Source organism: Merops nubicus, unplaced genomic scaffold (assembly GCF_000691845.1).
Source record: "Merops nubicus isolate BGI_N331 unplaced genomic scaffold, ASM69184v1 scaffold4060, whole genome shotgun sequence".
NCBI lineage: Eukaryota > Metazoa > Chordata > Aves > Coraciiformes > Meropidae > Merops > Merops nubicus.
In genome coordinates, this window is record NW_008580921.1 from 59995 (window position 1) to 78580 (window position 18586).

The 18586-nt window shown below is 44.3% G+C and overlaps 1 protein-coding gene across 1 annotated transcript in view; it reads right to left on the reverse strand.

Moving 5' to 3' along the window:
• Window positions 1-18586, reverse strand: part of TMEFF2 (transmembrane protein with EGF-like and two follistatin-like domains 2) — a gene marked incomplete at its 5' end in the record, with an annotated part of 124764 nt that overhangs the window by 33226 nt on the left and 72952 nt on the right. Inside the window, one exon of the mRNA XM_008945989.1 lies at window positions 18065-18161. Within this exon, the coding sequence (XP_008944237.1) occupies window positions 18065-18161 (97 nt within the window). The remainder of the gene's footprint in view (window positions 1-18064; window positions 18162-18586) is intronic.

Sequence of the window (18586 nt, forward strand, 5' to 3'; positions counted from 1 at the left end):
AACCAGAGCAGACACTTTGTGCACAAGCACTTTCTGAAGCATTTGAATAACTCAGCAACCTAGGGGTCACCCAGGAAGGTCAGTGCTCAGTCCTGACCTGGTGACGTGCTCTGTGCAGGGTGAAGGCTCCCATGGCTGAGAGCAGAGCGTGGGCAGCAGCAGCCCTGCCCTCAGGAAGCTTAGGGGCATCTCCAGAGCCACACGACCCTGCTAGTGAGCTCCTGGGCTGCCCCGAGACAGGTACCAAAGCACAGCAGGGGATTCACTTCAAAAGTCTGGTCTGGATCCGAACTAACGTACTAACATGGACACGTCCTGCTCCCAGCAAGCCTCGTCATTGCTCCGAAGATGAAGAAACCCAATTACTTCCATCAGCAGCAGGCTGCAGCCTTTTCTCTTTAGATTTCTCCTATTTCATTATCATTACCCATGTCAGACACCCTTGGGCATCTGGAAGTGGAAGACACGCTAGTCTTCTGGCCCACGCCCACGCCACGTGGCAGGCAGCTCAGCCTCAGCAACGCGTGCGTTAACACCGACCTGATCCTGCTTGGGGACGAAGCCAGAGGTCTAACCTGGCAGCTGCCTCAGCTCTTCTGAGCACGTAATTGTGCACACGCTGCTCTCGAAACCCTTCCCGGCTCCTTCTGACATTTAAGGCCAAGTAACGCGACCGATGCTCTGTCTCCAGCCCACCGGCTGCACTGAACCTCACCGCGCCGACTCCACAGCTCTTTCCTAGGAAAGTTAACTCATGGAAATGTCAGCCTCTAGCCTCGCTGCTTGATTTAAGAAAGCGTTTCAGAGTCAGTTCACTTCCCATTCGTAGCAGACACCTGGACACTTTCGACCACTGGAAGCACAGAGGGACTTATGCAAGAGAAAAACTTCGGTGGAAATAGGCAACGCAGGAAATCAGGCAGCGTGGGTTGGATTTCTCCATCGCCCCCTTTGGCCTCTGCAAATGTGCCCAGGGTGATAAAATCAGTGGAACCAGCACTTGTCTTATACTTTTTTTAGACTTTCTTTACATTGGGTAGGTCTATTTTCCCCAAACATTCACAAAATACAGAAAACTTCATCTCAAAAAGACACCAACGGTGAAAAGCTGTGGTTAAAAAATTAAATTACATGATTTCATAACTAGTGGGAGAAAAGAGTCTGGCTCCCCGTGTAACAGCTTCCCCACACAGATGAGCATCCAGCGTCTAAGAAAAAAAAATCCAGCCCATTTCCTAAGAACCTCCTTATCAGCAGAATAAGAATGTTCTGCTCCACTGACATATTAACCGCCGTCATTTCTTCCCACAGCCGTTTCCAGCCTCCCACCTTAGTCAAACTCCCTTCATTAGGAAACATTTACTGCTCAAGTAATAGTCATTCTTTCCACGTATTTCTGCCATTTGCATTTCAGATGGGACACAATCAGCCATATGCTCTTTTTTTTTGGTAATAAACCAGCTCAGAAACAGTTTCACTTCTCTACGTCTTGCTACAAAAAATGAGCGTAGGTTAATATATATTATGTCTCAAGTCAAGAGAAAATTAAGTCAATGAGAAAATTAAACCAAAAGGGTGCTCTTTAGGGGACGTCTGAGCAACTTTGGATGTGATTTCAAAAATGCCTGGGGGACACAGGAGCCTATGTTCAGAGTTAGGCACTTCAGAGACATATTTTTAAAGGTGTTTAGATGCTTAAAGATGTAACCAAACACTTTGTATGGGATTTTTTACATCTCAGAGACCTATCTCCCACTGATTTCAAAGACCATTTCAGAGCCTATTAAGCACTTATTTGCATCTTTTGATACCTTCCAAACAACAAAGTTCCAAAATGGCTTTTCTGATCTCTGTCAGTAAAGGTGAGATGAGAACCAAGATTTTTCTTAACTCCACTCCCAAATGTTAACTGTGAGACCAGCCTTTCTTTCCAAGCAAGACCTCTGTAGCTGCATGCTGCATTCAGAGGACCCACCACACAATCTCCATGACCACACACCACTTGTGCTGGTATCAGACTGCTTCAGCACAAGGGAGAGCGGAAAGGGACAACCACAGGATGGTATTATTCAGCCAAATCTCAAAGGATCTCCTGTGTGAAGCCTAATTTTCAGTGCTGACTAGATGTGCAGCAAAAAAACCACTACAGTAAATTGTCACCCCAGTTCTCCTCGCTGCAAGGGTCTGTGCACCACCCACCCCTCACACAGTTCTGAGTGGGGAGCTTCTAGCTTGCTTCTGCAGTTTCTTACTGTTTTTACACTTATCTACTCTAATCCTCCTTTAAGGCTGCACAATTAAGTCAACATTAAATATGTGTCAGGAAATGCTAAAGGTAGGACTGCATCGGGAAGATTAATGTGCCAGGGTTGCCGACTCTGTTTAATTTATAGTGCTCATCTTATCAGGGGAAATGACAGTATATTCAAACACAGTTTTTCAAACGAGAGGAACAAGCAGTCTGCCACTTCAACCATGCCCTCAGAGTCCAGGAGAACAAATTACAGAGAAAGAGGTGGAGCGTTTATGCCAAATCATCCTTAAGCAGGGCCCGCTGGTGATGTAATAAATACAAAACTAACGGCACTTAACACATTTGATTGAATGAAATCCACCATAGTGAAAGGTGCCTTCACTTCTGGAAGCATTGTAAAATGCAGAGGTGGGACTGCCTCTTATTAAACAAGCAGAACCAGACTGTGACATCAAGTTGCCCCAGGGGAGGTTTAGATGGAATGTTAGAGGAATTTCTTTCCTTGAAAGAATAGTGAGGCATTGGACCAGGCTGCCCAGGGAGGTGGTGGAGTCACCATCCCTGGAAGGGTTCAAAAAATGTGTAGTTGTGGCACCTCGGGACACGGTTTAGTGGTCATGGTAGTGTTGGATGATGGTTGGACTTGATGATCTTAGTGGTCTTTCCAACCTTAATGATTTTATGATCTCTGCTTGGCCGCTGTGATGTACGTTGGGTGAGAGTCCTGATGGTGTTTGAGAGTTCAGATCCTGTGGGACACAGGGATACTCTACCCCAAAAACACCCTCATCCCAACACCTACCATGCCCAGAGGTCCTGTCCTGCTCCTAGCTACCTCCCAGTGCTGGTGCTTCCCCTCTCCCAATCAACCTGCAACTTAGCCATGTCCAGGCTCTGTCCTGTCATCTTCTCATTCCTTCACAAGTGACAAGCTCAGAGCATCCTCATCTCTTTTGGTTGTTGGCTTTACCAGCCCTGGGGCTCCCCACAAGTGCCCCTGCCCACACAGGCCTGTGTGCTGCCATGCGGCTGGCCAGAAGGCCGGCTGCCTGCCTGCAGCTTCTCGGTCCCTGAGGCACTTCAGCATGCCTCTAATTTTAAGTAATTTGATCATTTGAGCATTTTATCATCCTGGCTACGACTTCTGATTATAGCTGTATCAATAAATCTATTTGGTTTCTGTGTTTGTAAGTGTAGCACTGAAGGAAGCTTGGCAATATAAAGGCTGACTGAGCTTTCCCCGAGCCCAAGAAGCTGTGAGACGGTCAATGAGGTCTCCTAACGGGTCACAGGATGAAACTGTACCCAAGAGCATACATAAAATACACGTGTAAGGTTTAACTATGCCTTCTGCAGTCAGAAAAGCAGCTTTAAAAGCGTCCGTGAGGAAGGAGTGCTTCCAAGATGTCAGCCCACACCCTGCAGCTCCTCTGAGAAAGAAGATCTCCCACAGGCCCATCGTGTCTTTCATGTAATGGGCTCATATGTTAATTGATTAAAATTTGGGCTGTCACTGTAAACAATGATTAAACAAGGCTCACTTTCTCATGTCTGTTCTTTCAGGTCATTATGATAGTCTCTGATGAAATCCACTTATTTTATATGCTTTATTTTAGTCCATTTCAATTCATTTAATTTCATTTTGTGATGAAAATCTTGGAGGAGCTGAGCATCCAGCAATCCACTCAGTTATTGTGGTGACCACAAAGGCAAAAACATCAAAACAAATTAAAAGACTGTCCGACAGGCAAACCTAGGCACCTCCTCAGAGGAATTTGGGCTAACTCCCTTAGGCTCATCCTGCAGCACTGCTTGGTGACATTGCTGGACCCTCTCAGGAGAACATCCCATCCAGGCAGAACTGGAAGGTCTCTGCAGACACAAAGAGGTGCAGCTCTGGAGCTACCACATTGGGAAAGCCCACGAGGCTGCCTATGGGAGTTGGCAGAGCTGAACTAAGCCTGAGGCAGGTAAGATGCTGACAGGCACCTCCTCGCGCCTCATAGCTCACTTGTGGGGTGCAAGCTGCTGCGCTTCGGTCTTTGAGCTTCTGTCAAGGCAGTAACTGCAATAAACGTCCTAAAGAGCACAAAGGAGCCAAGCTGGAGCAGCCAACTTGGCTTTCTGCTGAATCAGTCTCTAGAAATTAATGGGGACAATAAACCAGGCATGGGTGGGTACACCAGCGAGTGCACAGGCTCCTAACTCCCCACCCTTCTGCAAATAACACACAGTGTTATTTTCTAGGCACAGAGAGCATCTTTGCCTGCAGAGAGCATGCCACTGAAGACAGGATTCACAGCTCAGAAGGACTGTCCCTGGAGGGAGGAACTGTGTTTTAAGGAGGTGTCTTGATAAAATGAGAGAACATTTCTCTGCCCATGAAGTGTAGGGGAATGCTATAATTATATTTCCTTAGTTCATGAATAAAGGATAATCATTAGTGACACAGAGATGATAAAAAAAAAAACCCACTCCGAGCTTTATCTTTACTCCTAAGACAACTATGTAGTCTTTGTTTTCAGCCATGTATTACTGAAAAATAATTTTAAAAAAAATTACTGTGCAGTATCTGTGCATAGCATGAGGAAGGTTTCATATGTAGCTCTGATGCGAAGGCAGGAGGATAAATGAGAAAATGCTTCTAAAAAGCAGTTTTACTGGGAACAGATGCAGGCACATTTTGTCAGAGCGAAATGGCAATGGCAGCTCTTCCCTATTCAACATCTTTTAATTAGCCCTCTGCAGTTTGGAAACCTGAGAGTGTTGTTGGTGCTACCTCTGTTTATTAAAGATTCATATTCAGACTTTGCCGGCCATGGGTCATTTGCTTTTTGGAACCAAAGCAACAGAAAATTGTGTCTGAGATATCTGCAGAAAAATACTTAATGAAATGACTAACGTCTTCAGCCAAGTGTCTAGTTGATTATAGGGTCCAAACAGCAGAACAGCAATAAATCTGCCACAAAGAGAATTGTCAGTCAAGAAAAAAGGCATAAAACCAAACAGACAGGGGGAAGCGAGAGCTAAAAATGTGGAAATGCAAATCTAGTGTTATTTTTACTAGTCAGAGCTCTGATATTTGAGCGCATATGCTAATTTGGTCAAGTGTGAGATCCCACCATCTCTCAGCGAGCACTGTTTTACAGGGAAAGTGATGTTCCATTCTGCAATCATTTCAAACGTTGTCTATTTTCTCCAGGCAAGAATAAAATAAAATAAAATAAATGCAAGGAAAAAAACCAACAACATTTTGCAGCATAAAAAAGCCCAAAGCCTTTCCTTTGCCATAAAACAGTGTATAAATAAAACCACGGTTGTTGTACATGTATGGTATTTCCACCAGAGACGTTTCTTATCTTCCTCTGAGATATTAGAAACTCAGATTTCTGGTTGGATGTCACCGTGGTCCTCTTCAAGCCCTCTGCCCCTCTGAGCAGGACACGAAATGCCCATTGAAAGCAAACCTGGCAGTACACACCCGCAAAAAGAGCCTGGCAGTCAGTCCCGAATGCCTCCTCTATCATTTGGACTCCTGCAAGGCTTTCCTTTCTGGTACACAGGGCATCTTTGTTGACATCAGCAGCAGGCAAGCTGAAATGAAGCCAGGCTTAGCGTTGCGCCTCGCCCTGGGGCGCGTGCTGCCCCGTGGCCCAGCGGTGTGCCAGGAGGCCGGTGGGGCCCTCGCCCTCCCGCGCTCCGGCCGTGCTTCATGTGTCTCACCACAACGCCACCCAGAGATCCTTCAGCAGGCTGGAGGCAGGGACTGGCGAGGTGAACCAGGCTGGGCAGGCCCAGCCCCGAGCTGTCTGTGTGCTTCCTGAAACACTCCACTCACCGTACCCCTTTACTGGGGACCCTGCAGTGCTCTCTGCAGCACGTGGAGCACAGCCCAAGAGGATGGCACCCAATGATGCCTCCAGCAGGAGACAAAACTGCCTGGCATCATTGTCTTGTTTTCCATACAGCTGAACATCAGGTACACAGACAAACATATATAAAATATATTCGCAATACACACAGGCACACAATATTTTACACTTTCTATGAATCACACCCTACAACCTGTCTGTGCTTGCTAGGAGATTGAAATCCTATCACTGCGCTCTTAAGAACACCATTAAGAGGCTTAAAGAATAGAGATGCTGTGCGTCTCTTCCAAAACAAACTTTGCTGTATTTTTGAGGCTGATGCAAAACTTCTAGCTGCAGTGCAGAACAATAAACAATACATATTTTATAATGGCAGCACAAAAATAGCACACGATATTTCTTTCCTGGGCCTTCTAGTGCTTCTCTTCTGCTTTAAGATCACAAGAGAAGAAAAAGCACGGCTTAAATTTTGAGTGCCTTCCATTCAGTGTTATTTATTTATTTATTTATCTATCTAATTTATTTTTCCTTTTTGTCCTTTGTAACCCAGCTTTTGCACTAAGGGCTTCAGCACATCTGCTTTCCACAGTGGCTTCCCTGGGATATTTTACCTATTTCAACTGTTCAAATGTTTATCTTTACCAGAAGTAAAAGGAGAAAAGCTTGACTCCCTCAGGATGATGCAACGTTTCTGCATGGCACTTCAACAGCATCCTGTTAGTCAAACAATTAGAAATCACAGAGACCATGCATGGAATTATCAGCGTACTGCACAGAGATTTTTATTATTATGTAGTGCATAATGAAAATTATTTGAAGGACCCCAAAGCATCATAAAAGAAAGCGCTGAATAATCAGGTGATTTTTTTTTTTTTGACTGCAAGAGACCAAAATATTGTTTACTGGACGTATGTCAAGCTAAAATGCACTGAAGTGGTGAATACATTTATTGATGCACTTCCTTGCATACCAAATGCAGCATACTCTGGGATTCTAGCTGGAGCACCAAGCCAGGAGCTAGGGCAGCAACTGCCACCCAGCTGCCAAGCTGGTGCTGGAGAGAGGGAGGGACTGGCCATGCTTATGGATTTTTCCGTGTGCATTTGTTATGACAGCTCATGGAGGCTGCTTGAAAACAGATTTGCAGACCTCTCCTGGAGGCACCTCGCCTTACAGCCACGAGGAGAGGTGCCCGGGTGCTGGCACCCTCCCCAAGCCAGACCAGCTCAGTGAGGAGCTGGTCCCATGGCCCACCACATTTCAAGGCTTCATCCTTGAGACTGCAGCTCATGAGAACTGCTTTAAGCTGCTGTGCAAGACACTGCAACTTGATTCTTAATTCTCCTTTCCTTTTTTTCCCCCTTGTAACTTTCATTATGAAGTTTTCAACAAAAAAACATTACAAACTTCACCTTTGCTTCCTTTTTACAATTCAAAGCACCAATTATAATATGACCTTCATCTGGCTTCCCAATGCCCTCAACAGTACACTGAATTGTATGCTAACACCTTTAGGGCAAAACAAATGTCTTATCTTATTTTTTTTTTTAACATAGAATCCCTATTTAAAAGCAGCTCTGTTTTGTAAAGCAGCCTGTGCTAGACTGGATGCTTTAAACCCACAGAAACTAGAAAATTACGAGGCTGATGACTGGGTTTGAAGAGCAGTGGAAAAATCCTCATGCTAGCTTGTGACCGGAGAAGAAAATTCTAATTCTGCTCACATGTCATTTCAAGTGTCTGCAGGTATCTAACGTGTGAAGTTTATTTAAAGTACATAGAATAAAATAAATGCCTTTTTATGGTTTGCCTACACTTGGTGTCCTTCAGGTCTCTGTAGTCTGTGCTAAAACAAAGCTTTGCTGACTGTTTCTCTCCCTCTGTAAACATTTCAGGCTGTCCTTCACAAAGGTTTTATCATCATGTGCCTCAGACTACTGGTTTTGTTTGCTCCTATCTTAAAGGCAGCAGAATAAGGAGAATTGTTGCCACGAATTCCAGTGTGTCACCCCTACAGCCAATGGGAACATTGAGATGTCTGGTGGGAAGCATGGGACGCTATCTAAGAGGTGCAGGTCCTGGCATGAACCCTGCCACGCAGGAAGGCTTGGGCTGCTCACAAAGAACTGAGGCAACACCAGCTAGGACAAATGAGAAATTTCTGGTAACATCTTTGTTAACAGTGCTGGAAGTTACTTCTGAAAGCTCAAAGTGGACTCTGATTTATCAGTGAGAGCAAAGAGATGATGGCCTCCAAGCTCGTGGAGACCAGTGTGCTGCAAGCCTCATCTCACGCAGCATGTAAGCCATCCACTGCCCGTGGGGAAGGCAAGGTTTAGGAGTGACCTTCCTGAGACTAGTAAGAAGAAAACTGTAGTAAGATACTTCCTCCTTGTAAAGATTCCCTCCACACGTGCAACATCAGACTGCCTCTCACCATAAAGTGCTCTGCATCCTGGAGCACGTGTGCAGCCTGCTTCTGGGGAGACCTGCCTGAGGCAGCACCATCTGAGCTGGCTGTGTACTCCAGGCTATGCTGCTTGGGAAGCTGACTTAAATCACAAAAGAAAACCCAGTGTAGCTATTTAATGAAATTTTAGGAGGATACTTACAGGCTTTCCTTCAGGCATTGTTTGCACCTCTTGCACAGAGAGAAATAAACCAAGATAGCCTCCTGTCATCCTGCACAGTGGTGAAATGAGATCTTGGCCCACAGGCATAAGCCTGGGACAGGAGCAAATCACTGCAGATGCAAGGAGAGTGCAGTGAGTAACCCTGGTTCTCCTCAGCGCGTTCAGGTCTGTAGGTGAAAGCTGCTGTACAAAGCCAGGTTTTATGACTGGATGAGGATGCTGCCTCATGATGACCACAGTGGCTGGCTGCTTTTGGGAGCAAGCCCCAGGGGAAAGTACTGTGGCCAGGGAAAGACAAACAAATGAAATGTGTCATCTCAAGGACATGCCCTTGCCAGCAAACTAACGAGATGAGAGTGATCTTCTTCAAGTCTGGAACACATCTCAGTGGAATTCACCTGCAGCTCCTGAAAGGGACGAGCCACAAGCACTGTGCCCTGGCCAGCATGGGCGTTCCTGGGACAACCATGCTCCTCCACATGGGAGAGCTCTGTTACAAAACAGGCAGGCTGAGAGCGAGCAATTAAGCCTGTACATCTGGGCACATCTCACACAGGCTTTTAGCTCCTACTCCCATGTGGGAAAGGTCTAGGGCAGGAGATGGATGCCGTGGAGAAGGGACACCTGTGAGAGCCGAGGTCAGCCCTGCACGTCAGCTCCTATTGAGTTCTCCTCGGGCTCATATTTAATGCATGGGATGTATTTTTAATGGCTTAGAAGTGTGAACAAATTGTGGCCCTGATGTTCTGACATGGGTGTGTGAAGGAGCCTCCGACCTTCTGCGATGGATGCAGTTTTAATTTAACAGTTAACATAAAGCGGGAAGGAAGAGATGAAGCATTCAATTAAGACATTTGATAATAAATTGGAAAGTGCTTTCCCAGTGCTTTACATAGTTATTCTCTCTGCTGATCTATTTAGCCAACACATGTAATTCTGAGCTACAAAGTTGTATTCTTGCTTTCGTAAACTTGCTTACATAAAACTCAATAACAACACAGTCTATTTATTGCTAAAATGCTAGTAGGAAATTGGAAAAGGTATAAATACAATTCATTGCTGGTGATCTCCTGCCCCCTGAAGGCACTGTAAGGCTCCAAATCTTGCTCAGTTCACAGCATCATAAAACCCAAGCAATAAATGTCACTCCTTTCTTGATTGCGCATTAGCCCAATTGGCTTTTTATTGCGACTAAACAGGTCGTCATGAAGGCACCGCTCACTTTACTACTAGGGTATGACTTTGGCTAAATGGGGGACCAGGGAGAGATGAAAGCTGATTTTTAAGTAACAAAAAGGGGAAAAGAAAATCGGAAAAAAAAGGTGCCAAAGCGTGTTGCTCTCCAAGGTCTCTGCACTTGCTCTTTCCTGCTGGCTGCCCTGATGCACGCAGACGATTACGTGTCAATGCACATCAATATCTGCTGTGCACGATGCCATCATCCCCCAGTGCACCTCCACAGCCCCCTGAGCCCAGGCTCGCCCAGCCACGGGGTTACACAACCAAGTGGTGGCTTCACCTCCACGCCAGGCAGAGGGAAGCAGGTGAGGAGGACCTCCCTGCCACCTTCAGGCAGTGTGCCCCAAACCCTTCCTGAGCAGCTGTGGGCAGCCACTGCAGCTCCCCCCTGCTCTCCAGCCAGCAGCCAACTGGACTAGCTGAAAGTCAGCTTTAGGTTCTCTCCCTGCTTCCACAGTCCCCTGCCCTGCCCCAGCCCATTCCTCCAGCCTTCTCTGCCATGACCACCCACCCCTCTATACATTCACGCCTCCTGTCCACACACCACAGGCTGAACACAGGAATAGGCATCTTGGCCATAGAAACCTAACAGGAAAATTTGACTATTTTGAGACACAATTTTAAAGTTATTGCTGCTTATTTTTCCCCTAACTCTAAGGTTGACAGACTAATAATTGTGAAGACAAATGACAGCTCTGAATGCCTTAAATTTCAGAAGAATTTGTGTCTTGCTCCTGCAGGAGCATGGCACCATGATAAGACAAGAAAATCCCCCAAATCTAAGAAGTTATTTTTGGCTTTCCACAAATCAATATCTCCTCTGAAGCAACTGTCTTTAAGCCAAATTCTGCTTTTATCATCACAATTTCTAAGTTCTTCTTTTGCACTCTCTGAGTGACTGCACATCTACACTCTGACAGAGTCTGTTCTCCATTCTGCCAGTGAAAATCTCTGCTGGCTGTTGAGAAGTTACTCCATGTTTCTGATACTGGAAGAGAACTTTTATTTTACTGAAGACAGTAGAATAATATTCATTGACTTCCATAAGCTGGAAGTTCACCTTCTGAAACTGAAAACCAAATCTGGATTGGCATCTGAAAAGAGGAGCACCAGGAAAAAAACCTCTAAGCTTTGTGACTGTGTAGGGTGTTATCCCCTGGACACACAGTGACTTTTGCTGTAATTGAAAAAGATTAAAAAATGTCTTTTTATTAATAAAACCAAGTGTTGGAGATTCTAATTTTTGGATAAGAGATGGATGTGTTGTATAGGGTTCCTAAAAGACCTACTTGGGTGAGTAGTACAGATGGAACACCACGCAAGTTTGCATTTATCTGAGAACATTTACAGCCACAAGACATAGGCTACATAATGATGTATAGAGAAAATATAGCCAATTTCTTTGTGTAGGCTGAATTATTTACCAGAGTGTTCCAAAGTGTATTGGTAATAAAACACTATGAAGTATAAGTAACTCTAGACAATCTTGGCTTATGTTAAAACCAGTTCTTTGGGTGTTTTTTTTTTTTAAGAATGTTATTAAGAAAATAAATCCTGACGATCTGGAAAGAAAGGACTTTGTCAAATGAAGGTAAGCCTCTGAAGGACTACGTTGACTCAGTGGATGGAAAGGTCAAATTCTCCAAGCCATCATCCTAAGGGAGTTGGAAATCAGTCTCACTTCAAAACTAAATATGCTATTTTTGCACAGGATGAAGGATGCAAAGATGGTAAGGTGATTTTTTGAAACTTACCCAACTAGGAAAAAATGTCTGGTTTTAACTAAAACCAAACAAAATGTATGTAGAGTAAAACAGTTTCTCCAGATGGCCAAACAAGCCATCACTTTTCCAAGTATTAGCTTTCCAGCCAAACTACCAGCAGTGCATTTAGTTTAAAAATACAATGTGCTCATTCCTAACTCCTAGTCCCCAAAAAGACTGGACCATAAGCTGCTCTTAGAGAAACATCCTCTGAGAACAAAGCTAACTCCTTGTTTCCACACTTCCCCTTGCTCTTTCTCCTGACTCATTGCTGAGAAAGAGGACACCATGTATTTTTTGTTTGATTTAAGGTCTTTTAGAAGCCCTTTAGGTTGGAAGAGACCTTTAAGATCATCAGGTAAGTCACTGGTGATCCTTCTCTGGCTATGTATGGGCACAAAGTCACTTCTTCACCTGGGCTAGTTTGAAGTTGAAACTGCCCACTGAAAGAGTCCTACAATATCTCAGTAGTCTGCCAGCAAGAAACCTGACTGCTGTATCTGTGGCATTCGTGCAATCCTCATCTGGGCACCTTATTTTCTGACTCTTACATGATGATGTCTAGGCATTGGTTGCTAATAAGCCTGAAGCTTTCACCTAAGCTGGAACGGCTGCAACTTTGTTCTTGTTTGTACTGTGGGCAGCAATTCAAACTACAATTTTGTATTTTGCTAATTTTTCTACTTTTGTGCGAGCTCACATGGCAGAATGTGAATTTTTCTACTTTTGTGCATCTTCACAGCCCAAATGAAGGAATATGACCTGGTTCTCTACTTAGCTCTCATGCCACATGGAGGTAGAATTGGGCTAATTTGTGGGAAAACACAAGAGGTAGGTCTGTTGTTAGGCTGGGGCTAAAATAAGTGACATGGGTGTAAATTGCTTGGTGGTCTCCTGCTGTGGAATGCAGAGACTGTGCTGCAGTACCTTTGCCTTCTCTGTAAACCCTTCCCTGGACCGTTATTAGACATGACTACTAAGCTCCACGTGAAGATTTATGCAGCAGCAGCTTCACTTTGTGCCTTAGGTACAATCTCAAGTTAAGCAGATATTTAAGTTTTTTGCAAGATTGTGTTTTTTTTTTTTTTTTTTTAATGATTTAATTCCATTTCTGTGTTTATTTGAACCACAAGTCCAAGGAGTATGTTGAAGCGTTACACATAGCCATGAAGATCTGTTTTTTCTCTAAAAGAAAGTAGCAGAAGATGGCAATATATCTCCTACATAATGCACGAGACATTGCAGATGTTAAAGAAGCTCGTTGTTTCTGCATCTGGAACAAGTAGGTCACACATAGTTATTATACACACTGCTGAACACGAAGCAGCCAATACCCGTGTAATGTATGTGAGCTTTCAAACTACCTTTTAGTACTTCATAGTAGCACAGCATCCTGTTTGCAGATGCTCTGGTTGAGAGCAACTAATGGAAGGGGGAAGGGACCCAAAGCTGACTGACCTAATTGCTGTGTGGATTGAGAAGCTGGCAAAATCATTAGTTTCTTTTCTATGTTTTCCTTCTACACTATAATAAAGATAAATATTGATTGCTGGAGCCTTATTGATTGCAGGGGTCTCTGCAGATGGCAGCTGCATGATCTGCACAAGTATCTCCCGTGTCCGGCGCTGCTGGTTTGCTGGGAATGCAGTTCCAGCACCCTCCTGCTGCAGACTCTTTGTTTGCCTTACAGGAGCATCTACCCAAACTATCTACATTGGTGATCATCAGTAAAACACGGTGCAAAGGACTGAAACAGTTCATCTTCTCACATCATTTTGTGTGGCTGGCTGGCTTCTGTGGCTAAGTGGAGTTTACTGTCCCAGGCACGCAGAAAGCAGTGCAGGACCCAAGGGACTTGCTGTGCAGCCCTGTCACCTGGCTCGGGATGCCACCCAGCTGCACAGCATGCCTGACACCGATGTGCCTTCCCTCACCCCCTGACCTGGATGCTGAACATGCCAGGCTCCTTCATCCGGGCCTGGCTGCCTTCCCCCCAGCTTTGGGTCATCAGGGACGCTGTCCCCACAGCATGGTTTCAGAATCTTCTCCTGAGCTGAACCTGCCTGGTGAGGTCATCATCCACTTGCACAAAATGGAACAGGCCCTTCCAGCATGGGCCAGGCTCACAAGGAGGGAGGCAAGTTGCCTACCACAGGCACAGTGCCTACGGCAGAACACAAACCCTGCACTCAGCCAAGGAGTCGTCCTTGAGGGCCGTGGGACCGAGTTGTGGGAAGCAGCAGAGCTATTTACACCCCAGTTTATCACTGGTGCAACCCTCTAAGTGGCCTGCTCAAGGTCAGGCCTCTCCTGCCAGGGATACTGCTGCCTCTCTCCTCCACCTGCAGCCTCCAGGAGGGAGGAAGGGGCAGGCAGAGGAGCCATCAGCAGAGGTGGTCTCCTCACCTCCTCGGATGCTGCCAGGCTGCAGGGAAAGCAAGTCCCTCCTGAGCACGTTACACGTCTGCATGGCTGGCTGACAGCTAGCAACCTGCACCTTCTCCTGGGCACTGCTGCACTCTGAGACTGCTGCTGCCTGACCTGCTGAGATTGAAATTCAGGGGGAAAGCATGCATATTTAACCTCAATTCATCATTTTGATTTTGATTAACTCTACAAGTCAGAGGTTTGCAGGCTTTAATCTTGTTTTAAGAAAATACTCCTGTCCTTTCTTCTCAGCGTGTTCCAACAGGAAATTCTACAGAAGGGATTTTCCTATTATTTATCCCCTTCCACTTACTTGGACACATCAGGGACCTCTGAAACAGCAGCCCAGAATCTATCCAAACCATGGCTTGTCCGGTGTAAAGATTGCTCTTAGTTCCTCAGAGGTCCCTAAGAGGGAGGTTAATACTGGAATCCAGGTTTCTGCCACGGTTATGCACTGACACTAAGCCACTTTACAGATGAGCAGGCACTCCATTTGGCGACTACTATTTATATACAGTGAGTGAGTATTTCATAGATGCTTTTTGGAAGATTTTAGAACTACATCACGGTTCTGAATGTTACGCTTCATTCTTCATTTCCTTTGAAGTGTATCTCTCGGGGTGTTATGTTGAGTAGCCCTGTCTTACAAAACCAATTATTCCTTAGCCAGCTCAGAAATAAAACCCAAAGTAAGCAACACCAAATGTCTGATTTACCAATAGATTGCATTCCAGTGCTAAAGAGCATAGCCACTGCCCTGCTTTAAATATTCATGAAGCCCACTGGTGCAAAATGCATTAAAGGTGGGAATAATGCCAGTAATACCCGATCCTCTTAGTGACAAGAAGCTTTCACATATTAAAGTAGCAAGATGTTAAAGACTTTCAACTGGAACAGTCTTTGTTTTTGACCTAGAGAAAGAGATTCACTAATGGAATGCCAAATTGCATTCACTCTTGTGATATTAGACTGCAGAATAGGATAATAATACATATGTGCTTTACCATGCTGCAGAAAACCTGTTATTACGCTGGGTTCTTTTCTGCCTTTTCTTCCTACTTTTCAGAAAATGTTCACAGACATATCTTACTCCTTTGAGTAGTCCTCAATGTGACAAACCCCCTATCAGAATCCCAGGAGGCTGGCCATTAACAGATTGGTTTTAAGCAGATATGAAGATTTAAAAATAATGGTGACCCAGTACAATAGCATAGTTTAGCCGAGTGACAATTGGCAATGGATAACAGAAAAAAAAAAACCAACCTGAACTAAAGAAAGAGTTAAACCAGAGACAAGGGACTGCAAAATAACAGACTGTAGCAATGCAGAATAATGTTAATCGTGGCTTTAAATCATCAGCAGCCCAACCACATCTGCTATCACACCTGTGCTCTCTTCTCTGATCTGCTCTGGCACCCGAGAAATATTAGGCGAGCAGCCAGCCTAGAGTCTCCAGCTCTCTGTGGTCTGGCTTTGCCACCTACCAGCTTGCATCCCTTCTTCCCTGGAACGGATCAGGCACTGACCCTGCACCCTCAAACTGTTTCTGATTGATAGGGGACGCTGCTGGTGCTGGGCTCGTCACCCTGTAACAACAGCTCCCGGGGCTGCTGGGACCCACTGACCCCATTTGGATTTTACAAACCTCACCAGTCAGGTGAGACAGCTGAAGGAGCCCTGCTTACATCCGAGATTCGATCCACACCAAACCATAAACTGAAATTTCTTTTCCCAGTTAATTTAAGGGTATTTTCTGCACAACAAACGTTGGCAGGGGGAGTGGGGGAACACATCTATCTGGTGCCAAACATGGAAATTCAATTAACATGCACTTGAAAAGAGGTAGGTCCCACAGAAATAGTTTGCTTTTATTCTAGAAATAAGAGTAACAAAGAGCTAACACCCGGAAGGCTCATTTTTTTAGAAAGATGTTTATCCAAGACTAATCAGGGGGCAGGGACAGGAAAACGGGGCTCTGTTACAGCATATGAAGTTGTTTACTTCAAAGCAGACCTTTAACAGGCTTTTACATGGTCTTTGTATTTCTAGTTGGAAATCTGCTTTCCTGCCTTTTAACAGTTTGTCTGGTAGCATCTTCCCATTAAATGCCCTTCCCTGCTTCCTGCCTGGAGAAGTGTCTTCCCCTGCAGAAAGACCGCCTGTCAATAAAGATTGAGAACTTCATCTCCTGCAGTCATTACGCTGCTCCGTATAAGCCAAGTTGTTTCAAAGGGGAGGAATTAGTGCAAAAGCTGCAGTGGGAACATTACTGGGGTAAGTTGGAGCAGGCTATTTTACCAAGCTATTTCTGGAAAAAAATAAACACCGCTACTCAGTGCTTATGATTAATAACGTTATCTCGTAGCTAATTTTATTCCTTGCCCCTCTCTTCTCCTGCCTTCCAATTTGGAAGTGCACTTAATTATGAAAACATGAGCACTAGACTGTGAATTTTGATATATTAATTTTAACATGGTTTTGTTTCCACACTGCACCACCAAAACTCTCAAGGACAAGCAGTCAAGGAGACAATGAAAATCGTGACACTTGGGCTAATTTTCTTACTCAAAGTCAAAATTAAGCAATTTCTTCCAAGCAAATCTCATTACATCACAGCAAACCTATAACTGTGATGCATCTTACTCCTCTTTTTCAACACCACGATTTCTTTTGATGACTGGAGCCAGAGCAAGGCCTCTGTGGTTTGTTACTTGAGTTTTTTTAACAACTAGAACTGGAGGTAATGAAAAGCCTGGCAAGACAAAACCAAAATGAGCATAAACAGATGACCATGACTATATTCCTAAGTTTCTTCACTGAATAGCAGAAATGTTCATAATTTCATGCCTGACCAACAGGGCATGGATGCCTTGCCTGGATGAGGTCAGGTGCCCAACACTGAGCCCCATTATCATGTTCACCATTCATTGACTCTCCTCTGCTCCACTCCAACTGTCCAAGTTAGAGCTCGGGTAATATTGACTTACTGACATCTCACTGCTTAGTCTCTGCATCCATCCCTCAGCTACCACCAGCCCACAGCTTCAGAACCATCACCCAGACAGCAGCCCTAACATTTGCATGATTATTTTGTCATCTCTCTAAATTTGTGTTAATTACTTAGAAATACGAGGCTTGACATTAAAGCGGTGTTAGAAGCACAGGTCTGTGAAGAGTGGCTTTTTTCATCTCCTGGCTGTTCCAAAATCACAACGATTACTTTAAAGTTGGCTTCATATACGTTTGCATAGTTTCTAGGCAAAATAATAAAAAAAAATCTTCTGAGTAGGTGGAATTATTTCTCTTCAGTTTATGTGGTTAAGGTTCAAAATAACAAAAAAAAATCCTAAATATTTTTGAAACCTCATTTACAAATTAAAACAATTTCCATTGAGAAAAAAGCCTAAATGTGCACTCTAATTATTTCAAACATTTGAAGGTTAGGTCTTCAACTCCAGCAACTAGGAAAAGGCAAGACAGATTTCCCAGCGTTTCTAATGCCACACATGAATTAACATGATGATAATACTAATGATACTTTTTAACCGGCAAAGCTTTAGGTCAATTATTTTTCCCAATTCTATTTTTACCAAAGTATAAAGCTGTAAAAACCCCAGATGGAACAACATAAGTTATAACAGCAACAAAATGGATAACTGTGTTTCTAGACTTTGTCTAAATCGTGCATGTTCCAAAATTATAAACCAGACTGTTCTATACGTTTTTTCAGAGTAATAACCACCTCAATCACTTCCCGATGACTCTCTGGGTGCAGAAAATTGAATATCTGACATATGCAATGCTGTCCAAACTGCAGTACCTTTAAATAATACAATATTCATTAAAATAGAAGAGTAGACCAAATTACTGTACCAAACATCCTCTGCATCTTCGTCGCACTCTGCCCCAAACTGGCAAATGTCACAGGTCGATGTCTCTTTTTGACTGGTTTCACCTGAGCCTTCATTGACTGTGTGATGGAAAGCAGAAAAATACACATTAGTAAAGACAGCACCATAGCAAAGCACTTCTCTCTTTCTAGAAACAACTATTCACTGCCTCAGCTTCAAGCACTGCTCACAGAGCCAGCACCTGCCCAGTAGACAGCATTTTTGAATGGGGCCAACACAGAGATTTCCATGTTGGTCTGTGATATTTCTCCTGAATTATAGAGTTAAAAGGGAGACTGGAGAAAGACCCTTCTTCCTTTTCCATTTAAACCATCACCCCTTCACCTGCAGCCTGAAAAGGTTGTTTCAGCACTGAGCCTCACTGCTTTTTTTCACTGGAAAAATAATGGAGGTGTATTGACAGCATCACATGCTGCCTTGTGTCCTTTCCTGGTGAAAGCCTTGAGACAGACCCAAGGGGATGTTTTCCTCGAAAATGTTTTGA